At 50.8% G+C, this 23,843-nt stretch overlaps 9 protein-coding genes across 9 annotated transcripts; 6 read left to right on the forward strand and 3 right to left on the reverse strand.

The window, feature by feature from the left end:
- Window positions 1–1,849: 1,849 nt before the first annotated feature.
- On the forward strand, window positions 1,850–3,120 carry M436DRAFT_67753 (uncharacterized protein; the record flags this gene model as incomplete). Its single annotated transcript, XM_013567584.1, has 2 exons — window positions 1,850–1,888; window positions 2,212–3,120. The coding sequence occupies 2 exons, from the start codon at window positions 1,850–1,852 to the stop codon at window positions 3,118–3,120; spliced, it is 948 nt and encodes a 315-aa protein (XP_013423038.1).
- Window positions 3,121–3,498: 378 nt separating this feature from the next.
- M436DRAFT_67754 (uncharacterized protein) lies at window positions 3,499–3,963 on the reverse strand (the record flags this gene model as incomplete). Its single annotated transcript, XM_013567585.1, has 1 exon — window positions 3,499–3,963. The coding sequence occupies one exon, from the start codon at window positions 3,961–3,963 to the stop codon at window positions 3,499–3,501; it is 465 nt and encodes a 154-aa protein (XP_013423039.1).
- Window positions 3,964–4,756: 793 nt separating this feature from the next.
- M436DRAFT_67755 (uncharacterized protein) lies at window positions 4,757–5,763 on the forward strand (the record flags this gene model as incomplete). Its single annotated transcript, XM_013567586.1, has 3 exons — window positions 4,757–4,842; window positions 5,279–5,700; window positions 5,753–5,763. The coding sequence occupies 3 exons, from the start codon at window positions 4,757–4,759 to the stop codon at window positions 5,761–5,763; spliced, it is 519 nt and encodes a 172-aa protein (XP_013423040.1).
- Window positions 5,764–6,285: 522 nt separating this feature from the next.
- On the forward strand, window positions 6,286–8,931 carry M436DRAFT_67756 (uncharacterized protein; the record flags this gene model as incomplete). The annotated part of the gene is made up of 4 exons (XM_013567587.1): window positions 6,286–6,451; window positions 6,514–6,846; window positions 7,406–7,699; window positions 7,751–8,931. 4 exons carry the CDS (start codon window positions 6,286–6,288, stop codon window positions 8,929–8,931), a joined length of 1,974 nt encoding a protein of 657 aa, XP_013423041.1.
- A 770-nt stretch (window positions 8,932–9,701) lies between these two features.
- Window positions 9,702–11,322, reverse strand: M436DRAFT_67757 (uncharacterized protein; the record flags this gene model as incomplete). Its single annotated transcript, XM_013567588.1, has 5 exons — window positions 9,702–9,841; window positions 9,890–10,637; window positions 10,696–10,797; window positions 11,107–11,128; window positions 11,258–11,322. The coding sequence occupies 5 exons, from the start codon at window positions 11,320–11,322 to the stop codon at window positions 9,702–9,704; spliced, it is 1,077 nt and encodes a 358-aa protein (XP_013423042.1).
- A 2,885-nt stretch (window positions 11,323–14,207) lies between these two features.
- Window positions 14,208–14,675, forward strand: M436DRAFT_9683 (PIN domain-like protein; the record flags this gene model as incomplete). Its single annotated transcript, XM_013567533.1, has 1 exon — window positions 14,208–14,675. A coding segment is annotated over one exon (468 nt), but the record flags the coding sequence as incomplete, so codon positions are not given.
- Window positions 14,676–17,905: 3,230 nt separating this feature from the next.
- Window positions 17,906–19,491, reverse strand: M436DRAFT_85999 (uncharacterized protein; the record flags this gene model as incomplete). The annotated part of the gene is made up of 5 exons (XM_013567620.1): window positions 17,906–18,302; window positions 18,584–18,642; window positions 18,732–18,920; window positions 18,976–19,178; window positions 19,353–19,491. The coding sequence occupies 5 exons, from the start codon at window positions 19,489–19,491 to the stop codon at window positions 17,906–17,908; spliced, it is 987 nt and encodes a 328-aa protein (XP_013423074.1).
- Window positions 19,492–21,426: 1,935 nt separating this feature from the next.
- Window positions 21,427–22,037, forward strand: M436DRAFT_86000 (uncharacterized protein; the record flags this gene model as incomplete). The annotated part of the gene is made up of 2 exons (XM_013567621.1): window positions 21,427–21,771; window positions 21,828–22,037. The coding sequence occupies 2 exons, from the start codon at window positions 21,427–21,429 to the stop codon at window positions 22,035–22,037; spliced, it is 555 nt and encodes a 184-aa protein (XP_013423075.1).
- Window positions 22,038–22,578: 541 nt separating this feature from the next.
- On the forward strand, window positions 22,579–23,328 carry M436DRAFT_67760 (uncharacterized protein; the record flags this gene model as incomplete). Its single annotated transcript, XM_013567589.1, has 1 exon — window positions 22,579–23,328. One exon carries the CDS (start codon window positions 22,579–22,581, stop codon window positions 23,326–23,328), a length of 750 nt encoding a protein of 249 aa, XP_013423043.1.
- Window positions 23,329–23,843: the final 515 nt, after the last annotated feature.

The following is a 23,843-nucleotide window of genomic DNA, read 5'->3' on the forward strand; positions in this document are numbered from 1 at the left end:
GCTGTGTGCGAAGCTCGGCAAATAAAGCACAACAAAGCGCAGCATGACGCTTGACGCCAAGTGGCAATCTTCACTTCTCCTCCAAGCACCGGTTAAAAACCAGTGAATGATGGAAAAGAATATTCGCATCAGCTTGAGGTAGTGCAATACAAGCGACACAGTGCCAGCAGACGTGAAACAGAGGTCTACCGGCGAGTCTCAAAAAGAAGCGAGCAAGTCTGTACAGGTATGACCGGCCCTGTACAGAGCACCTCTCAAAGGTCTGCAGAACTTGGCCCACTCTACTGTAGCCTTTGTTGCATGTATTTTCTGTCTCAGCCTGAGAGCCACAGGAAGAGAGGAGAAAAGGAGGTGTAAACTGCGAAGACTGACGGCTAAATCAAAACAAAGCGCGAAGCGACGATCGCCGCATCAAGCATGATTTCGGTCACGAGAACGTGATAGTCCAGCGCGTGGTTACTTCTTCTCCAAGCACCGGTTGCAAACCAGTCGATGATGAAAAGGTAGTCGCATCAGCCTGAGGTAGTGCAATACAGGCGACACAGTGCTGACAAATATACGCAAAACGTAGAGGTCTGCCAGCGAGATCTAGATATAACCCATGATGTCTATACAGGTGTGACCGAGCATATACAGAGCATCCTTCGAAGATCTGCAGCCTGGGCCCACTCGACTGCAGTTCTCGGTAGATTATTGAAAAACATTGAGAATGCGAAGCCAGGAAGTGGAGGAGAGAGGGAGAGTAGGACGGCCAAAGCCCGAGTTGATAGAGCAAAACAAAGCGCAGACCATTGCTTCCAGATCCGGTAGAATCGCGACAAAGGAAGACGATACGCACACATCTACCTCTCCTTCAAACACTAGTTGGAAACTAGTATACTCGATGGAAAGAAAGTTGTTCGCGTCAGCTCGAGGCAGTGCAATACGAGCGACACAGTGTCAGCAGACGTACGAGACGCAGAGGACTGCCAACCAGTTCCAGAAAGAAGCAAGGATGTTCATACAGGTCGCGCGGTCCTGTACAAAGCGTTCTCTTGAAGGCCTACAGTTTAGCCCACTCGACTGTAACCTCTGTTCCGAGACCCACATTAACCAGCTGGCACACTTGGTTTTGCAGCGACTTTGTAAACGAGAAAGAGAGAACAAAGTAGAGCAGAAAGCCGAATCAAAGAAGCCAAACAAAGCGCGGAGCAACGCACGCCGGATTAGGCACGGTGCCGTAAAGGAAAGCCACCGTGATTCATCTCTTCAAGCATCGGTCAAAGACTAGCAGACTGAATGGAAAGAAACATTGTTCGCGTCAGCTCGAGGTAGTGCAACACGAGCGACATCATGCCAGGCAATGTTCGATAAAACACTCGCACGGATGCGAGAACCAACTACTGTTTCTCCCAGCTGCGTTCCAAAACGTGATCGGAGATCCCAGACCGCGGCCAGGAGCAGTGATACAGTGATATCTCCATCTTCAGCCAGGTCATGCTTTTGTTGTGGGTGATGGCTACCATTGACAGGTCAGTGCCGAGCATGCGTCTTGAGTAAGCCGCATATGAGAGAGGAAAAGAAGTTTGGAAGATGGAAGGAGCTTTTATAAGACGCTGCGAGGGCGCTGGCGCAGCGAGCGAGCTAGCTCTTTTCGAGAGTGGAACAAAAGACCACACCCCTACATATGGCAATAAGATCACGAGAAGGAAGTAGCAATGGACGTCAACCGCGCGACGATGATGCATGATCAACGCGAAGATTATGATTATATATAATGGATGGATGTCCTCTTGTGGCAGTCCTCATCGCCATTGATGGACGAGTAGGAAATGTAAAGCCCTCCACAAGAGTTTTCACTCTAGCAAAAATGCCATACGACATCTGGTATAGAACAACCAGTGCCCGCGTACTATGCTGCGGATTCGTTGTTGTGTAGTTGAGAACAGAAGAAAAGAAGATGCACGACCGCAAGGAGATTTTATAGCCCACGCACGTTACTGTGGTGATCCTGCGGAGCGTCAAGCTGGTGATTCTCCACTCTGATACTCTGGTGATCCCAAGCGATTTCGAACGCAGCCGCATCATCGCAACCTGGTGTGAAAACCCAATCAGCAACGTTCTAAGCACCGCCTGTCAAATTCGCGCGAGAGCAGTTCAATCGCGCAGACCATCCAGCACGTTCTCAAACACGGTCTCTTTTTTCATAGTCAATATGGAAACCCGTAGCAGTACATTGTATCATATGCCCGTATTGTGGACCCTCTTGCTGACTCGTGGGAAGTGGCTCGCAAGGCGAAGCGATCATCAGGCAGATGCCTTGTCGCACCATCAAGAACTGCCGTTAAGCGCGCCCCTGTCCAAGTTGCGAGCGAGCTATCCCTCCTTGGTCTGCCTTCCGAGATCAAGCGCATGATCTGGAGAGAGTACTTTAGACTGCTGGCTGATCCCAACGAGGGCTGCGTGTTTGTCGAACAGCTCGGCAGGAAGTACCGTGGGTTCCCCCAGCACACCATCTGGTACAGTCGTGAGGAATACGGAGCACTTCCAGGTTACTTGGACCTCCTGCTTGTGTCCAGAGAGATCTACAGAGAAGCCCGAGACGTGTTCTGGCTCACCACCTCCTTCAGCTTCTATTCGCACAATCAGCTCGCCGAGTTTCTCAATCAGAGAAAGAAGATGTTCAGCCGCCGGCCTCATCGTTACCCCACCCAGCTCATCCGCCAGATACGACTCGACATTTCCTCTGCTTATATGGACCACCGCCATGGATACCCATCGTCCGTCCTCCATTGTCTTTGGGATGTTGCTCGCTTGGCCAACCCTGCTCTCAAGCTAGAGTCCCACTACGAGAAGCTCCAAACTCATGTCGCCGGACGCCGCGTACACTATAATATTGACCCTGACGACATCATTGCATCACTGCCAGAGCTGATGACCAGACTCCGCGCGTACCAAGCAGAAATGAAAGCTGCCGGCCTCGACCTGCGTGTCTCAGAGAAGCAAATGGAGACCTGGCTCGTTGCCGATGATGTATTCACCACTAAGCTCCCTCCCATCCCACAGAAAGTGGCTGCAAAGAAACGCAACACACCTGCAAGCAAGCGCTGGACTCGCAGGAAGAAGCCAACCTTGAAGTGATGGTAAGTCATGGTCCACATATCTGCCTCCTGACTACATACTTACACCACGGATCTAGCCCCAGCCCTTCGTCTCGTCAAGCATCGATCTCTTGCAGAAACACCTCTCCCGACTGAGCTATCGAAATACAACATGATCTGGCATCCCGACCCAGCTCCATTGAAGACCCGTCATCTTATTTCGTCTTACAGGGCGCTCACTGTTCATTCTGTAAGTTGCAAGAACGTACTGCGTTCCGATAGGCCATTACTGATCATCCCTGTACGACAGAAGGACGGTACACGACGACAGCATTCACAATGCCAGTCTCCATCAAGCTTCCTCCTGGCGCTCTCCTGGGACATTCAAAATCAAGGACTCGTGGTCGTCGACACTCCATCATTTCCGGAGCGACTCGGCTGAACGCAACTCGATGGCAGGAATCATCAATGGTCTCCTGGAGAGCATGCCGGGCACCGGGTATCTTGCAGCCAACTCCTTCATCTCTTTCTTGTCCTGTACCAGCCACTGAGCACTCTGTTGCGTGTCGGTACTGTCTCTGAGGATGTTACGGCGGTGGTCCCACAAGAGCAGTTTTCTGTCACCATTACGTCTGGAGGCCTTACACTCTTGATTTCTGCGCGCGGAGATGATGAGGTCTGTAGGAGCAACGTAGACCTCGTAGTCGGTAAGGGGTAGCTCGATAGGGTTTTCCTCGAGTTCATGGGTGTAGTGGACTGTGATTAAGAAGGAACGCATAGTCTGGAAGGCATCGTCGTGGATCCTGTCGGGATTAGTGATCAGAGCCTCGAGGCTGTGCAGACCCTTTACTTGGGCTTGGAGTCGAGCCTCTTCCAGATCCATGAAGTCATCACACAGATACGATAGCTTAAGCCACTGTCCGAACGATGCAAGCTAATGGATAACCCCAGCAGGAACTGTGAGATGCTTTGGCTGGATGAGATCAACGTCCTGAGCTTGGGTGAATCTGAGGTAGACGCTCTTCATCAGCGCCTTGCGAGGCTCCCAACGCTGCCGCGCGAAAGCCTGTACGTCGTATGCATCTCCGTGGACGGCAGAATACTCGAAATGCATCAATTGGGATAGCGTAACAGGGTCGTCGACAATGATTTAATCGGGAAGCGGAAGAGGAAGGTCGAAGTCACCTCCGCCTTCAATTCCTCCGGAAGACATCGTGGAAGGTCGTTGATGTGTCTGAGGCCAGATCTTCCACGCGACAGTCAGCAATGGTCTTAGAGAAATTTCTTCCGCTTTGCTCAGACGTACCGGGCTCAGCAGCAGAGAGACTGAGTCTGAGAGACAATTGATGAGAGGCAAATTGGCTCGTCTGATGTTGGTTGGCAGGGGCTGTTGTAGTAGTCCACATAGGGAGGTCAGGAGGCAGCGACATCTGGGGAAACTGGACGTAGAAAGAGACGCGTGGTATGCAGAAGGAACTTTCACACTCTGTTCCAGCAATGCTCCGACGCAGAGGTCCTGTGAATTCTAACACAATGAGCAAACAAAGCTACGCCCTGCGGAATTGAGGCATCCACTATCACGCTGCCCTTGCCTACAAATGATCACTACAACATCACCATCTTCTCATCGTCGCAACCTCCTCAATCTCTCTTGCTACCCAACCACCATCACCACAATGCCATCAAACGTCCTGAAAAAGGTCAAAAGCAAGGTCAAAGACCTGATGAAGAAGGTTGCTGCCGTTGTCAAGCCCGGCACTGAGTAAGTCTGATCGTCGCCAATGTCTTCATGAACCCTTCTGACTGGTATTGCGTACCAGCAGCAACAACAACAGCAACAATAAGTCCTCGTCCGAGGCGGTCCCCGGCCCAGCGAACACTCCCGTTCGCAGCCCCTCGGAAAAGCGCGCTGCAAAGGACCGAGCCAAGCTCCCTTCCACCTCACCCGCCCAGGAACGCTTTCCTTTTGACTGAAACCGTATAGACGGAGAGGTGGAAAGGGATACTGTAGGAGTGCATAGAGTCAGGCGGGAGGGCAGGCGGAATATCAAGACATGGTCGGGTCTTACAGCATGCATCTTCACAGCAACATCGGGTGTCATGACATGAAGTATTGCCCGTTCTCCTTAATCAAGCTTTACTGCAGCATATTGTCCTGTTCTTCATTATTCATCTGAGTGATGTGTGAAATTGAAAAGTTGTTTCGAAACGTCCAGACTGCCGTCTGTCACTCAAAAGTTCCGCTCGGCATTCATGACCAGCCATCACTGTTTCCAAAACTTCCCTCTCTCCTCCCACACACGTCTATCCGCAACCGCTTTCCAACACCTGCTCTCCATTCAACCCTCAACATACTCAATCTTCATGTGTTTCGGTCGCCGCCACTCGTCCATCTACTCAACCTCCTCCTCATCAAGCGACGAGGTCCCTGCCCGTATCATCGACGTTCCTACAGTTCGTCGCACCAACTCTCCTCGTTGCGCACCTGCTGGCCATGCCTACAACCATGCCGCCGAAGCTGCTTCTGACAGTGCTGGTGCCAACGTCAAGAAGGCCCACGACAAGAACAAGGCTGGCAACGAACCTATCAACACCAAGCCTGGAAACAAGCCTCAGCAGAGTGCGTTGAGGCAGCGAGATGATGTATTCACACTGCTAACCAGATGAAACAGCCAAGAAGTAGCCGTTCATAAAGCAAGCACTCCCTCGTCCGCACGTTGCAAGACCGTCTCGTCTGGTGAGTTTCGGCCAGTCTTATGGATTCATCTACACCTGCTGATTGCTTGACAGACCTTCAAGATACCAAATCAGGGTCATCGTGTGCGCAAGCAAACGAAGGAGCTTTTGACGTAGAACGGCGCTTCATCGTGGGATGGCAGCAGAGGTTGGAAGCAGATAGTCGGCTGGAAGAAACAGACCCATACATCTCATGACTTTACATTCGAGTCCTAATTCTACTTCATGTCTCTGTCTATCTCTTGACTTTTTCCGCAAAGTGGTAGCCTGATCGAATATATCGGTTGCTCGGCATCGTGCGTGGACCAGGAAACTTGCTTCGAGCAGACCAAGCTTGTTTACCATTTCACGTGTCTCAACATCAACTCCTCACAAACCAACCTCAACACACAAGCATTGGACCATACCCGCAACTCCTCAAACCATCACCACGGCTCACCCAACCACAGAACAACTTCCACTTCCAATCATGCCTTCCCGTGTCTTCAGCAACCCCTGCTTCTGGTTCGGCGTGATCATCAACCTGCTCCTTCTCTCGCTAGCCGTCTACACCGCCAAGTCAGGCAAGCCGTTCGCCGTCTGGGTCTCTCTGTTGGTCGCTTTCTTGTTGACCTTCCTCTTCGCTGTTACCATCTGTACGTACTCCCTGCAGCAGTATCGTTTATCGATAATCAACTGACTTGTCTGCGCGATCCAGCCCTCGCCCACGCCTCCCAGCCCACTCGCGGCCGCAGCGCTTACATCGTGCCCATGGGCGACAAGGAGATTGAACTGTATCACATTGCCCGCTCGTTTCCCCCTAGCTTTGACGACGAGGACGTCGCTGGCCACGAAGCATACCGTCAACTCCTTGCTACTCGCCCTCTACCTCCACCCCCAGTTGCCAGTCCCCCCAGACGTCGTGCAGCTTCCCCAACTCTGCTCTCGCCCCTGAGTGACCCATTCATTGAGAGAGGCGTTGCTTCTGATCATGCTGGTCCCGCGGCCGGAAAACGTCGTCAGACCATCCGCGTTGTCCCTGCCTCTTCCGGTACGCTTTGCCCTGAGCCGCTCCACGGTTCTACCCTGCTGACAACTTGTGCAGTCATCTCCCGCATATGAGCAAAAGCATGGAGTGGTACACAAGCAATTCCACGAAGTCACTCGAAGGTCGTTTACGGTTATCGAGAGCTCAGGTGTAATGAGCGTGTCTCTTCGGAAGGCGGGAGAGTAGGAAGTCTTTCTTTGGTCACGTTTGCTGAACTGGGTCTTGATGGACTGTGTCACGGCAGCAGAGTAGACTGGTGGGCTGATTGCAACACGAGTAGTCCATGATGGAAGGTCTCTGAGAAAGGGGTGGCTCAACTACGAGTTCAGCGGGTATAACATGGAGACAATGTTTTTTTTTTCTATTCGAACGTCAGAGCATGGCGACGATCATTCCAGAGCAGTCTTAAGCACCATGCCATTGTTTCTCAAGACTCAATGGATTATCCTTTGATGCTCTTGAAATGTCTGCTATCTTTCTGAACGAGCCTAGCTTGATTGTCGTGGCAGACAGCGTCAGCTGAAAAATTGACGTAGATTGTTGTTGTTATTGTTTGACGCAGCCAAATCCTTACGATCTTCTTCTTACGACAGCACACAACAGCAGATTGTCATCCCCCGCATCCTTCTTCCCATCCCTACCACTATGCCATCCTCTCTTACTGGTTCAAGCATGTCCACTCATGTCATCATGTCGCAGGTCAAGAAGAAAGCAGTCCTCTTGTGCCTCTTTATGGCTATCCTGAGCATCGCCATCGGTGTTACCATCTGGGCTGGCTTAAGATACCGCGAAACAACATTCTTCGTCCTCGTACTGGTTCTGCAGATCATCATGTCCATGCTTGTTGGCGCGCTCGGTAAGCTTCCTCCAAACACCGGATCGTTGCATCACTGACTGACAAGAGCAGCTGCTCTGTTCCACAGCGCTCTAGCTAAGAGACACGAAGACGTCGAACGCGATGGTTCTTCTTCGATCTCAGCAAGCTCTGGTAGCACGACCAACATCACTGAGGCTGCACCAGAAGGCTTCAACTCGACCGTCATCACCAATAACTCTGAGCCTGGTACTTTCCGCAATTTCTCATTGTCCCGTGAGCACTGGCTGGATCCTGTCGCTGTCAACACGACCAGACCTCTGTCCAGACCACCACGCTATCTCGCCACAGCCATTGACTCCAAGGTTGCCGTCAACCCTCTTCCCGCTTCGCTAGACAAGAACGGTGACGCTCAAATGCCTCTACCCCGCTTCCAAATGATCAGCGAGTTCGTCGTCCAGCCGCTTGACATCCACTTGACTCAGAAGCGAAAGTCACAATTACTTCCCAAGACCAGCATGGAAGAGCTCCAACTCGTTGCTGGAACCAGCGCCACCGTGAAGTTGCCCGTCAACATCGCAAGCTACGACACGTCGAGGATCACCTTCTTCCCCGTCCTGGAGGACGACAGCTTCCAGCAGAGCACCAAGGCAAGCTCAACCGTTGCCCAGTCCGACGTGGAGTCTAAAGCCGAGTCTGTCGAAGACAACTTTGCTGAGCCAATGCATCAGCGAGCCGATGCATGCAATTCGCCTCGGAGTCCCGACCCCTTCGCCGCTCCAGCCATCCAGGTCAAGGAGGCTACTCCAACGACTTCTCTGACATGCGGCTCGCACTCGCCTAGCCCCACCAAAGTCTCTACCATTCGTCTGGTAGACTCTTTTCTCGAACTGCCTCAGAAAGTCTATTCAGAATTGCCCAGTGAGGATGGCAACGAGTCCTCGACTGCATCTCCCACCCGCCATCCAGGCCGCCAAGCTAGTGCAGACTCCAATGAAGATCTCGCCGAGCTGATCATCGAGGGGTCGGCCAACAACCCTGCCACCGTTGACGCCGCTCCCGGTAACGCTCTTCCGGCCATCGAGACTCAGCAGCAAGTCCACTCCAGCCCTGTCGTTCTCGAGTCCAACAAAGCTCTCGACGCCCACACTACCGCCCGCTCTGATTCCCCAACCATTCGTCCGGTTAACACTTCTCTTGAGATGCCTGTCAAGCACGGTGTTGACTCTCTTGGCAAGAGATGGAAGGGACAGCCTGGATTCCTCGGTCTTTGAATAGTTCAAAGCTGCCAGCCACTGGCAACGCGACTATGATCCAAGGAAGGAGCACGGCAAAGCAAGTTTGAGTGGCTCGCTGGAGCAGGATGTGATGCTCATCAGTCGGTCCATGGCGAAGAAAACAACGCATGGTGGACAAACGGAGAAGGGCAAGAATGGAGGAGAGAGGATCATCGCAAGTGGCATGTCTTTCGTTGATCGTTGGAGATGCAGGAGAACAAGGCTTTGGCAGGAGAACAGTTGCTGTCAGAAGACACACAGGGGGAAGTAATACGAGATTATGAAATGCATCACGCAGGTGGGAAGGATATCAGAAGACAGACTCGAGTATAGTTACTTGGGTCGGAGTCCTCAGGCTTGTGGCATGTGTCCGTCGAGGTAAGAAACAGAAAGACCGGTGAACATCATAAATCCGATCTTGTGGTCTGTCGAAAAGAGAAGCAGTATGAAAATACAAGGGACGACAACAGAAACAGGATGCGTCATACGAGAATCTCGTCCAAAACTCGCCGACCATCAGACTCGATTGGAAGCAGCGTAAAATCCTCCATATCTTGGTCCTGAATGCCATCTAAGCCAGTCTCGTCGTCACTCGGTCGATCGTAGAGGTGGATAAAGAGGTATAGTCGTGCCGTGAACGATGGTGCAAAACGCAGGAACAGTGACTTGGCTTCTTCATAGTGTTATTTGTAGTGTGAGTTAAGCCGTGCGGTAGGAAGGACGATCGAGGTAGTTTGAAGAGACAGTAGGAAGCGTGATGATAGCTCTCAGGGGGCTGGCAATGGGTCGTTCTCTGCTGAAGCATATGTTAAACATTGTCGGTCGGCAAAGTGCAATTCGTGCTCACCGAGCTGACTCCAGTGGAGTTCCTTTTCGTCAGGAGTCCATTCCGATTTTAGCTTGTTAGCTAGAAAGATCAGTATGATGCGACAAGTCATTGTCAAGGTGGACTAACCAATGCAGTCGCACCACCAGAGAGCCTCCTGGGAAATACAGAGAGGGTCCAGGATGACCAGGTCAGAAGGCTCGTCGTCCTCCAGATCCTCGAAGTCAGTCACCGAGTAGCCTAGGCAGGGGTACGACGGCTGTTCGATGACATCCGGCATGATGGGGGCGAGAGCCGGGTCCCGGCGGGATGTGTGTGCTGGACGCTGGAGTAGGGTGATGAGCTTCTTGCCGAGCTCGCTGTCGCCGGTGAGAGAGCCAATGTCGAGGTGATGGAGTGGATCAACGGGAGCAAGAGTAACTCTACCCACGCCGCGAGTTTCCAGGAGGACGTTCATCTCCAAGGACTTGATCCAGTCTTCCTCGGGGCCCTGAACTGCATGGCAACGAAGAGTCAAGGTGTGTAGATTTAGATTGGAAAGAGCCAGTAGGGCGAAGAAGTTAAGGTCAAAGGGTCCAGACTCGAGCTGGATGTCAACGTGGCGGAGTTGCTGACGAGCTGTGGCTGATTGAACCAGGAAGGCCAGCATGATGTCGAGGTTCGCAAACTTGAATACTCTGGAGAAGATCATGTCTTCAACCTCGTCATGAACCTGTTTGCTGGCTCTCATGAGGTTCAAGTTCAGTTTGGTGATGGCGCGTGGTTTATCGAAGTTCTTGTCCTTGTCAAGTCGAACAATGATAGGTTCTGAGAGTGCCTGTTCCAGAGCATACTCGTAGACGCGGTTTCTGACGTCTGGGGGAAAGTCCATGAAGTTCTTGTGAGTCGTCAGTCCATCGTGTCATGTATCAGCCCTCTGCAGAACGTCTACTCACCACTTTCTTGGTCGTGAGCAAGGTGTGTATGAATTTCTTGTGTTTTGCGACCTCTTCGGCGGTGTAATCGTCCTCGTCGTCTTCAGGCTTTGATCGATACATCTTGAAGGTATCCAGGTTGGCGAAGTTTGTTGTGCGAGAAATGGTGGAACGGAGTCAGTCTGCGAAATGCGTGTACCAATATTGAAATCACCCGGAAAATGCTTGGCACTAGTCATGCAATGCCTGCTAACATTGTGATGTACTCATGCCTCTCCTTCTCATTCATTGACCTCGCGCATCGCTTACGCACCCATCACCGATCAAACCCTTCTATCGAAGTCCGAACATCCATCTACAAGATGTCGGCCGCAGATATGATTGCACTAATCATCCTTCCCTGGTACCCGATCACCACCATCGCTCGCATACCTTGAATCCCTCCTGAGAATGACTAGTGTGCAGAAAACGCCATCGATCAAGCTTGGGAAGCCCAACACCAGGGAGATCTCGCCTATGCCGATCCCCTCGCCGAGGAGCGTAAGGACAGATCCGTCAACATCGACAGTTGAGGCGGACTTACCATTGCTCCCCCTTCTGCGTGATCGTCCCGGCTGACACCGCGAAAAGTTCAAGCGCATAAGGCATAGCGTAGTATCATCCCTTGCTACTGATTTCTCCTTGGGGTTAGCCACTCCTCTCTCAGCTGGATTCTGGAGCATCCTTCTTTTCGTGCAACCTAATCTTTTTGAGTAGACTATGCTAGGAAACAAGATGGTTAGTGGTTCATATCCATATAATGTGTGATGTCGAAGCTGGGTGATTGTGGAGACATCTTCGTTTACGGAACGTGGTTCGTTTTCAAGCAAAATGCATATCGATTTCGGCCGACCGGTTTCTCTCACGAGGATAACGATTGATTGATACATACCTGAAATCTCGTCAACGATGAGGAAGAGAGGACGAGGTTTTGCGCGAGGTGAAATTATAAAGCAGGGTCGCACCGCTGACAAAGCCGAGTTCGACGCATCCAGAGCGGACGATAAATGGCATGGAATAAGTAGAATATTGGCATATGCCACTGATTTTGAGTGGAATATTCCACGTGGTTGGCATAGCATAGAACGGGCAATTCTTGTGGAATATTCTACTATTCCACCTCTTAATATAGCTAATGTCGATGGTTAGATAGGTAGCAAGCTCGAAGTTGGCGCGTGCAGCGGTTAGGCATAGTAGATTCTATGGAAAAGCTCGCTAATACGCGTGTTTCCATTAGTAGCGAGTTCAAGACCTCTAATTGGCTGGATCCCCTTCCGAACTGCTAGCAATAAGAAGCTTTATACGTTAATTGACGAGGTACTTCCTAGCGCCTCTAGTCTCTTGATTAAGAGTCATTCTACTGTCGCTAATCACGTTAAGAAGGAACATGACTTCTATTAAGAGCAGCTTAAGGCCCTCCTTATAACATCTTAATTACTAATCCACTTTACCTACGATGCTTAGACAGCTAACTACGGTAGCCATAAGCTGCTTAGCATTACAGCTCGGTTTATTACATCAGACGGCAAATTAAGTAAGGCACTACTTACTCTCTATAAGCTATAGTCTAGCCATGCTGGTACTTAGTATGCCCCTCTCTTCTTCGATACTATTATTTACTACGGCATCGAGCAGAAAGTTAGATACATCACTTCTAACAATGCTACCTATAACGACACTATAATGAGCTACCTTACTACTCTATTTAGCCAGCGCCTATCTATTAATTAGGACCCTATATAGCATCGAACTCGCTATTTTGGACACTAGATTAACCTTGCTAGTTAAGCACTTATATTAGCGAGCTTAAAGGACGCTATTACTACTATGCTAGCTTAAAGTTAAGACCCCTTAGAAGCGATATTAATACTTAGCTAAGGTACTAGCCTTACTAATCATAAAGCTATTAACTACCTCCGTCAATTCTTTAAGTGGATTATGAAGTTAGCTCGCCGTCGTCGTAAGTTTAAGGCTGCGGCTAGTATATCTACTATGCTCAATAACACTATAAGGTAGAATAGCTAGCTATCTATGATTAAGTAAGGGCTTTAATGCCGAATAGTTATACGGCATATCTAGCATGCCCATAACCATTTTAAGCATACTATCCTCTAGCGGCGTCACTAGCAGTTCCTTAAGGAGCTTGTTAAATTTATAGAACTACTATAGGAGGTGACAAAGTTATGCGAAGGTAATAATACTACCCTCGATTAAGTACTAATGTTAATAGACTTCTTACGTAAGCATTATAAGAGATACGTAGAACAGTATGCTTTTTCTAATCTAGTCCTTACTAACGCTATATAGACTAGCCGGTTTACACTCGATAAGTGGCAAGCAATTAATAACTACACCCCTACCTACGCCGCCGCGCTACTCCTCCATCTAAGTTATCGCGAGGCCTACATTAACAAATAATGACCTTCGTTATAGCGAGCACTAGCTATTGCTACCGCACGTGCTCTATAGACTACTTAGTACAAAAACAGGATTAAGGCTATTTAAGTAGTGTCATTAAAAGAGGAGAAGTTAAATAAGCTTACTTAGTGGCAGGCTTCTTTACGGCATATAAGCTTAGTTCATATAGGCAAGGAGTTCGTCCACTTTATTAAGAGCCCTTTAGTCCTCGTTAATGACGCTATACAGTGGTGGCTTGAACCAACGCAGCAACTTAACTACCCGAACCTCGCTCAGATGGCTATTGATATCCTCTCAATCAATCCAATGTCTGCAGAGTTAGAGAGGGTATTTAGTGGCTGTAGAAGGACGCTATCGTGGGACCGAGCAAGCCTCTCTGCTACCAATCTTGGCTATATCGAGTGCCTTAAGAACTGGCAGAAGAACCTCTGCTTCGAGAGGGTTGATCTACCTATGGAGGAAGGAGAGGAGACCGCAAAGGAGGAACAGGACGAACAAGAAGAATAAGGGGACTATGTGGATAGACAGGGTGACCCCTCAGAAGGACAGGGTCGCAGTGATGACGACGACGACGTTGGCATTGGAATTATTCCACTAGATAATTGACATGGAATGTTGTATTAGCTAGAAGTAGTGGCATGGCATGGCATGGAGCCGAAATTCCACCGATTCCATGTAACGTCCGCTCTGGACGCATCGTCGCATCCGGCGAGTTTTTCCGAGCCAAGGAGCTTGACCGTCGAACAACCTGAGATGTATTCTATCGCGTAACGTACCTCTGTACAGTGCTCGTCCGTCTTTAGCTCCAGGATCACGTCCGTGCTGCAACTTACATGATACGCCCAATAGTCTCGTACACAAGCTGACAAAAATGGAGAGGACGGAGTCTGAACAGGGCTTTTGGCTCGGCCCGAGAGCCGCCCGCAATTTTGGGCGCGTCGCGTCTGCCGTCAACCTCACCTCCTGTCTTCTTGATCCTGTGTCTCTATATCTGAGTTGTCTAGAATGGGCGTTCCTGGGTACTTAATATCCTCAACAAAATTTGTCCAAACTATGCTGACACGACAACCAGCCTCTGGGACATCCTCGGCGAAGGCGAAGTAAAGTCCCTCGCCCAACTATCCACAGACCACTGGAACCAACACAAACGACCCCTCCGCGTCGCAATTGACGAAGCAGGTTGGCGCTTCCACAACCTCAGCGACGCCCAAGTCGCAGCAATCCGACAAAAAGTGCCCGAAGCCAATCCCATCGAAAAGGCAATCCTATGGCGTGTTCTCAAACTCATGCGTATGAATATCCAGCCGATTTTCATCTTCGATGGACCGTCCAGGCCTTGGAAACGAGGAGATGTGGCGGGGAGAATCGATTGGAAGAAAATCGATTCGCTGAGGAAGATGTTGAATCATTTGAAGATTTCACATCACAGGGCGCCTGCTGAGGCGGAGGCGGAGTGTGCGAGGTTGAGTGAGTTGGGAATTGTGGATGCGGTGTGGACTGATGATGGTGATGCGTTTATGTTTGGAGCAAAAGTACTAATCAAGGAGCATCGAGGAGGTGGCAAGTCTGGCAAGAAGAGCGATAATCTGGTAAGAGTCTATCGTGCTGATGACATCGAACGCAAGCACCGTATCAATCGACAGGGCCTCGTTCTTTTTGCGTTGCTGAGTGGAGGGGATTACGATACTAAGGGACTACCTGGCTGTGGACCCACAGCAGCGCTGGCAGCTGCACAATTCGACAACGGCAGACTGGGTAAGATTCTTTGCGAGACTCCTTTGCGTCAACTACATTGCTTCACCGAATCATTACGGACCTACTTCCAGATGTCGGGCACACAAAATGTATGCGTACCTCCTGGCTATCCTCGAGACTTGCACGTCAAGAACTATCGCGAGCCCAAGGTGTCGACGTTCGAGCAGGCCAACGACCTGCGAGGCTTGAAAGATGGCTGGTATGTGCCCATCGACGAAGAAAAATTGCGCAAATTCATGCTACCGATGTTCAACATGGACACCAAAGCATACCTCAAGCACATTGTTCCTCTTCTGTTGGTCAAAGAGCTGATTGGTACGACACCAGAAACTGTAGGAAAGAACATGGTGTATGACCTACAGCTGGTGCAGAAGCGAGGTCGAGATTACGATGCAGAGTGTCTCGAGCGACAAATCACGTTCGACCCGAAGAAATGTACGGAGTTGAATCTGTGGAAGAAGCCAGATAACGAGGATTGGAAAGAAGACTTTGACCCCACTGCGCCCGTCGAAGCAGAGTTTTTGGAGTGTATTCTTGTCAACGCACTTGGCAGAACGGAGATGGACCGGCTCAAGCAGCTTGCAAATCAACCGAAACTAAGAAAACGCAAGACCAATGACGCAGCAGCAGAGGAAGGCCCAAGTCAGACACCTACCGCGACAACCGAGAAAGCTCCTGAAACAACAGCCAAGAAACAAAAGAGGACACCGGCTGCTCAAGCGGATGCTGGATCGTCTGCAAGCACGTCCAAAACAGTCGGCAAGTTGGTGAACCAGCCCAAACCAACGAAAAGGAACGGCAAGACCAATCAACCCATCGAAGAACCCAAGCCAGCCGAGGCCCCGGCGCCAGTAATCAGAAAAGGCTTTCAGCTACCTCGAGCACTTGTGCGGAATCCCTCGATGCTGTCAGAATTTGCATCTCAAAGCAGTCAAGATGCGCTTTCTCGGAGTGCTTCCTTCCAGTCTTTCGACTCGACAGAGTCAAGTCATGGGCACTCAGCGCCGAGAGGCACATTGGAGACGCAACTATCGGGCGATCGTAGTCAGCCGTGTCAGGAGACTGTTTCTCCGCCGTCGACTGGCTTGAGAGAACTTCAGTCTACCAAGTCACACAGAGCAGTCTACGAGAAACACCCAGCCGCCAAGCAAGCATCCAATCCTGTACCACCACGCAGCCAACTTAATCCTGCTGCAAACTCATGGACCTTTGAAAATCTCTCACCTATCACCAGCCTCGATGATGATACCACGCAGCAGCGCTCATCAACAAAAGCACACAACGCACGATTTCATCAGCAAGCACCACCGTCCATCTTCACCGAGGAAACACCCTCACCGGAGTCAACACCCGTACAACCATCATCCGATGTACCCACTACTACAATTACACGCCTGCCGCCACCGCAGTCTTCGATGTCAGGACGTGGTTGTGTCGTTGTGGATCTAGACAGCGACGACGAAGATGTGCTTCCTGTAGCAACTCAAACGGTACCTTTGCGTTCTGTACCAGCGCCGCCATCGCCTCGCCAAGCATTCATTTATCAGGCTTCTCTTTCACCCGCGCTTCACGGACAACCTCTTCCTGCGCCGGTGACGTCAGTGTCTGCCGCCCTCGACTCGAGGCAAGCCATCGCAGCAGCTCGACTCAAGCATTTTGAGAAGAGAGCACCTGAGACGATTGATCTTACGCTTGATGACTAATTGATGTCCTCCTTGCAATACGCTGCAGAAGTGAGGTATCAGCAAATCAATCAAAAAGTACAAGGCTTGCAATGCAAGCGCCACCAGGGACAATTTTGCCCCCGTCGAAAGACAAACGAATATTCTTAACAAGTCCCTGCATGTGTCTTTATGAGCTCAAAGTCCTGTGATAATAATGCGCACGATAACAAATTCACGCCAGCACTCTGGTTTGTGGAACTATCCAGCTCTTCCCTTTACACGTCCTATGCGAAATTTCTTTCATAATCTCTGTCAAAACGTCCGTGCATCCTTCCAGACAGTGTGGTTTCCGATACTTGGTTTTTCCTTGCTGCAAGTCCCGCGAAGCCTCACAAGTAGCTTAATCAATGCGCAAAGCCGAAAAAAGGTGTACATCCAGAATAGTAGCAAAACAAAGCTCTGGCAAGGATGCATTTGCTGCGAGCTTTCGTGATAGCCGGGGAAGTCTGCAAGGGCGCAGAGCGTGGGAGATTATCGTCGAAGTGTACATCAACTTGTAGCAACGCAGTTTCTTAGAGAATACGCTGACCACTCCAATCGAGGTAGCCTTCTCCGAAGCTTCTCAAACGTTGGCGGTTTCTCTGGCAGCTCGCATCATTTGGCGGTATGTCCAGGTCAAGCAGTCTGTGGCTTGCTCCTTTGCGGGAGACGTTCTCAGATATCCCCAGGACTAGTAGACATGCTAGCAGACATGTTAACAGCAAGACTGCTTCTCATATGATCGTTCTTCGCTTCCGAAGTATCTTCCCCCTCTTCCTTCATCTCGTGTAGATTACTGCCCTGTTATTCAGTTCCTCCTCTTCGTAACGCATCTTGTCGGCAGCAGCCATGGCCATGAAAGGAGCCTTCCTCTTCTCGTTAAGGAATTCATCTTCTCTTTGGGAATCTTGCCAACACCACCTATTAATTTTACGAGTAACTTGGTTGGAGGTCGAATGAACGTTGCTGCACCGATCAATCTCGATGCTAGAGTTTTTCTCTTACCAATCTCGCGTGTCTCGTTGGCGACGAACATGTAGGCGGGAGACCACGGTTTCGAGCCTTGCTGTTAAAGCCTCACGTTTGGCTTTCTTCGCATATAGTACCCGTCGGCGAGGCAAGAGTGCCGTCTGTCGGCTATGCTTTGACGATGCCGAAGAATGATTGCGTGAAACGACTGAGTCAGACAGCGTGTCAGAAGCTATCGACTGCTTGCCGCCTAAAGCTGTAAAAACAACTTCTTCTTTGATGTTCAAGGCGCAAAGCCTGTGAAGCATGCTTACACCACTAAAGCTATGCTTGGTACAGATTTGCTTTCATGCAAGAACCTTCACGGACTCTCCTTCAAGGTTGGCCTTGGATTGTTCGCAAGACGGCAGCGTGTCTGAGTTGCTTGCATCATTATCGGATTGCACAGATGACGAAGAGTGATTAGACGGCATGTCCGAATCGGACGATGTTGTGAAGGCTGTTGACTGCTCGTTCTTTGAGATCATGTAGTCGTCGTTGTTGGAGTCTACGATATCCAGGGATTCGTCGCTGAAAGCTCCGGCCTCATACAGCTCGCTGTCGGCAACCGCTCGAGAGCTACGAGCACATCGGCGTATGTGGACCATGTGCGCCTCGGAGTCTGGGGAGCGCTGGCTTGAGGTCCTCTTCTCGGGCAGACGAGCAGAGTATGCAACAGCAGCGCCCCACAGATCCCTGAAGCGCCTACAGTTGGCGAGTGTGCCTCTGCTATTATCTTGCCATTGGTCCCTGGCCGGGCACCTCTTCGATTGCCGGGACCAAGGACCAGTGACAGAGCAGGGTCCCAGGCCAGACCACCTCTTCAATCGCCTGGACCTGGGACCCACTCTTGTTGCAATAGGTTTCTTCGACATCTAGCAAGAGGTCGAGACAAGTAAACAACGATTCGTATACGATGACCTACGAAGAAGCTCTTATTCAAAAATGAGCTTGAGCTTGACGTGGTAGGCTCGCACCAAACATACCTCTCGATCTCGTACCAAAGCTTGTCACTGGTCCCGAGCCAAGCCACCTCTTCCATTGCCTGGACCAAGGATCAGTGACGTGGTACGGTCCCAGGCCAGCCACCTATTCGATTGCCTGGACCTAGGACCTACTGTTGTGTCTGCGCACAGCGACCAGAACATCCTGAATCCGACGTTGCATAGCGGAGGAAGAACGAGCGATGCCATGGACCTCTTCAGTGTTGCCGTCAATCTTGGGAAGCCAATACGACGAAAAACTTTCGAATGCATGAGGAAATGTTGAGTATGTGCCTGGCTCAGACATATCTTCTGATCCGAACTCCTCGACTGAAGTTGACTGTGGAGGATTTAGGGCTGACGACACGAGCTCCAGTCTTTCTCTGTTCAGACACGGGCTGAGACTTGACTGGTTGCGCAGATCGTGACTGAGATCGGAGCCTCGGAGGGAGACCATCCGGGATGTCGTCTGACTGAGAAGGGGCCATGTGGTCCATAGCAGCGGCTGCTGCTCTTCTGCGCTCAGGTTTGGGGCCGATCTTCACAGACTCCACCATGTCTGGTGAGTCTGCCCGACCACCAGGACTCCCGGGTGCCGCTAAAGTGACACGTCAAATACCCACTGGTAGGACTAGCACTGCTTGGAGAGACACGGGCTGGTGTGTCTTGCAACAGTCCCCTCCACCATCATGGACGCTCAAGAAGAGCGAAGTCGATCAGCCAAACTGGCGGATGATGGATGCGAGCTTTCTGGTTCTCATTCAACAACCACCTCTGGGCTTGTCGAGGCCGTTGAGAGGACCTTTGAGGTTGGCCCACTTCTCGTAATCCTCGTCATTCAGCTGCAACTGATTGAGCACGCCCTGAGCTTCCTCGAGGATCTCACAGATTCTCTTGTAGTTGGCTTCCATTCTGGCTTGGACTTGAACGCAGTGCATGTCGTGATGCATGACAAGGCTGCTGGCGTTGAGTAGGCTCTAAGCTCCAGCAGAGAGCTAGTCGTTGGGGTCTTTGATTCCTGGAGTTTGGTGCTTGATGTGGTCGTTCATTCCGGTGAGAAGAACCCATTACTGCATGTTGGTTTTAGGGCTGTGCTCCTCAAGCCTCAGTTCCGCAAGCTTTCCGTCCAGGAGAGCTTGGAGGTGAGTGATCTTGAATAGAGTCAGTAGTGTCATTGGGAGCGGCGCTGTCAACTTACCTCCACGATGGCCTCGTCCGTGAGGCTTGTGCTCGAGATCGAGCAAGTGCCCGAATTAGGCGTGTGATTTGATCTGACATCTATTTATTAAGATGCTTGTCTACAGAGTTTGATTGGCGATCAGGAGACTCGGTCTGAAGCTTTTTGTGTCCAGACACAGACTGAGACCTCTGTTGCTGGGACGAGGCTGACTTGACTTGCTGCACAGATTGAGACTGATTCAACTTTCTCGAGGCTTGCGCGTCAATGTTGAGTATGTGCCCATCTCAGGCGTAGCTTGTGGTATAGAGTCAGCTTGGCAAGGTGCTTGTTGAGAATCGCTGGTGGGGGAAACACGAAACTCGGTCGAGGTCTTTTGCGTCATGACAGCGGCTGAGGCTTGACTGGCTGCGCACGGAATGAGTTGACTCCAAGCGCATGTCAACAGTGAGATCTTGGCTTTGCAAAGGGGTGACCCGCAGAAACTTTCCAAGGGAGACCAGACAAGGTGCGAAAGCAGAGACGGTCTTGCGCAGCGTACCGAGGGGAGCTGCTCCTTTGCGCTCGGGCTCCGAAATTATGCGGTACGGAAGAACTTGAAGAGAAGATGCGATAAGTAACTTGGACTGCAGGTTCCAGTGAAGCATCGGATATTCGAAAGCACATTGCGTTGTTCGCTGCAAAAGTCCGGCGGCGAGAAGGGGTGCGGGAAGCGAGCAATGGAAGAGGCAGAAACTCGCTGGTGGTGCAGAACCTTTCCCAAGCAACCGGGATGGCGTCCTCTTTCTCTCAAGTTGACTGTAACAGCAATCTGATTTCTGTCGAGTGTTTCGCATTCGAGTCCGTACTCAGAGTCTTGCGCGCTCTGACAACTTGAAGATTTGAACGAGCCTGGCAGACCACAACGTCGGCAGAGTCCTTGTGGTTTTGACAGTCCACAGGGCTCGTCCTGGCAGAGTAGACTTGATGGACCACTGGAACATTGACCATGCGCTCGCAGTTGATTCACCTTGCCTACGCAGTCTCGATGCCCATGTCCTCTCTTTCCCAACAAACTCCATGGGTGTGCTCTGCGCGTGCACAACGACCATGGGGTGCAACCATTAGGGCGCACGTAGTTGGAAGCATATGTGATGCGCTTTAGAGCCTAGTCAGCACTGGATGTAAAAGCAGATGTAAAGCAAAACTGACTTACACTTCCACGACCAAAACCAAGCCATAATGGCTGAAGATCAATAGCAAGATCTTCTCTTCGATGTTGAAGGGAAAAGGGAAGATCGCCGACGTAGATGGCGTTGCGAACAACCTCAGGAAGAATGGTGCTGTACGAGGTGAGAGCAGGCTGACGCTCCACCCCACCATGCGAGGCTGAAGATGAAAGTCTCGTGGTTGCGGGAAGCTTTCGCCCTCTCGCTGTGCGCGGAGGAAGACAACACCAGATCTTTATCTCCAGTGACCGGGGCGAGCGGAGCTGGGCCTGAAGCTCAAGGTGCTGGAGTCCAAGGCGCTGGAAGCGCTTTTTGATGAGAAATAAAGTAATGTTGAAGACCAGTGTTGTGTCGGGGACGAAGATTATTAGGTCTTTGATGTTGCTGAAGAAGCGGTTGAGAATGAATCTGAGTGATATGCCGCCAACAACGGCAGAACCAGCCCTCGTCTTCCCTCTGAGATGACCGAGGAGCAGCAGCTTGCTATTACAGTTGCCCGTTCTCGTCCCCTGGATGGCCCTCTTCCTCCTGGTTTCGACGTCGAGACCTTGCCCGTCTACCGCGCCCCCATCTCCCACCCCAACATGACTGTCAATCCTCGTTCTGCTGTCTCCAGTTCCGCCCCTGAGCACGATGGAGCTGTCGGGGAAGCTGTCACTGCTGGTGTCAATGATGCTGTTCCCCGAGCTGTCCTCAGTGCTGTGGCCCATCCCATCGCGGTCGCTTCCACCCCTGAGACCCAGACCTGCCACTGGGCTACCTGCACCAAGACCTTCTCTGGCTTCAACGCCCCTACTTTCCTCTGTGTAAGTGTGTCTCATCTGCTTCATAATCTCTTGCACGGAAATTGACATAGTCGCAGCTGCACCTCACCAACGAGCACGTTGAGCGTCCCGTCATCGATCCCAACTGCAAGTGGATCAATTGCGCCTACTCCAACAAGACTCGCAGATTCTTGGTGTCCCACGTCGGGACTCATGTGCCTGACTACAAGCTCTTGGTGTGCGATGAGTGCGGCCGCGGCTTCCAGCAGCCCGCTCATCTCGTCCGCCACCAGGGGACTCATCGTTGAAGGAGGGATAAAGTCCAGTGGCACGGCAGGATCCTGGATTCGTGGGACGATGAAATTGGGGAAGAAGAAGTTTGTCGTTAGCTCCTCCGTCATTTTCACTTTTTCTTTGACCACAATGGGAACAGAGAAGAATTCATGCATCAAGCTAGTTGCTTGAACTAGTGAGACTCGAGCAGAGAATGTCCGCGAAGTCTTGTTTTTGTGCTGCTACAAAGACTTCGTAAAACAGTGTGTGATTACCTTGTATGCTGACCAAAGTGTCGTAACGTACTTGGAATGCTTATCAGTTTGTCATGGCGCCTTATCTCGACCAGACTTCTAGCCTCATGCCCAACGGCCGTAAGGAACGCCAGATCTCGTATCGCAACGTCACTCAGGATTCAGGATGCAAAATATGACGCGCCGACATCCGGTTCAGCAGGAAGTTAGCAAGCATATATTCGAGCGCAAAGACCCAACTCGTTCTTTGACTTGCTATTCGCTTTGGCGGTGCTAATTATCGCTCCATCTCGAGATTCTGTCGACCTCAAGGCTTCCAAACATGTTGACAGCCGCACTGACTTCCTCTCTCCTCCTATCATTCGCATCTGCGGCTGCTATCGGGAACTCACAGCAGCCACTCGACCAGAATGGTACAAACGCGACTATCGACCATGTCGACCAGGCAGCCTTCCAAAAATTTCCCATCGAAGCTATGAGCGACACTGTATTCCGTCTCCACCATCACGCTGCCAAAGCACTGCTCAGCGACCAGTCATACGTCGTGCTCCGTCAAGGCGAAATTTGGAAACGACGATCTGAGATCTGGCACTACCTTCGAAAACACGATCTCGACTGTCAAGATTGGATGGATGCTGAGATGGGCGATTCTCGAGACAACAGGCGTAGGATCTTCATGTCGGGCGGTCGCATCTTCGACGCGGACCCGGAACGCGTTCCTCAAGAAGTGATCGCTGCGCTGCAAAATCTGGCGGATCGAGAACACGAGAATAGGCTTGGGATGAGGTGTCAGAAGCTCTGGAACGCCACTCATACCGATGACAGTAATACTGATCAGGGCAAGATGTCGTTCCGAGACAGGTTCAACCAAGAGCATGGCACACCTGACCAAAGCTGGATGATCCCGACTCCAAACGAGTACATCCAATATCAGATTCCTGAATCTGTCTTGGAAGACATGTGGAAAGCAAGCGAGGAACGGGAAAAGCAAGACATCCTTGCAGCTAAGCTGTCAGTCAGAAATGTGGAGCTGCCAGATCTTCGCAAGTGCAAGAGACTGGAGCGCATGTGATCTATTGCAACTAGGGGTTGTGATATCAGTTCTTCTGCGCGATCGGTAGATCTATTTGCCTGCAGCATGGAGTGCAACAAGCCCTTGACTAAGTGCTCACCACGCGCAATGATGCTTTTGATATTGAGGAGTCTCGGGGTTCAGTCTGCTGCCGTCTGTCCTGTTTCTTGGACGGGGTATACATTTTTTCTGCTCTTATAACTGGATTCGAAGCTCCTGTTTATGTCAAAGTATCAACGTGTATTGACATCTGTCTACATCTCTCAAGATCGCCAAGACCAGCATGCAAAAAAATTGTATATCTTGACAGTCATATAGAGCTTAGCATTCGATTAGAGAATGCATTAGTCACGTATCAAGAAAGCATCGGCTGTCGCAATACTTGGCACAAAGATGACGTATGTCAATCACTTAGAAAGACTGCATTGAGAGCAAGAACGCTGAATCAGAGTAGCGGGCAAAGCGAAAACAAAGAAAGACTAGCATTAAAGCTAAGCCGTCGCGACCTCCAAGGA

This window comes from Aureobasidium namibiae, assembly GCF_000721765.1.
Source record: "Aureobasidium namibiae CBS 147.97 unplaced genomic scaffold scaffold_24, whole genome shotgun sequence".
Taxonomy (NCBI): domain Eukaryota; kingdom Fungi; phylum Ascomycota; class Dothideomycetes; order Dothideales; family Saccotheciaceae; genus Aureobasidium; species Aureobasidium namibiae.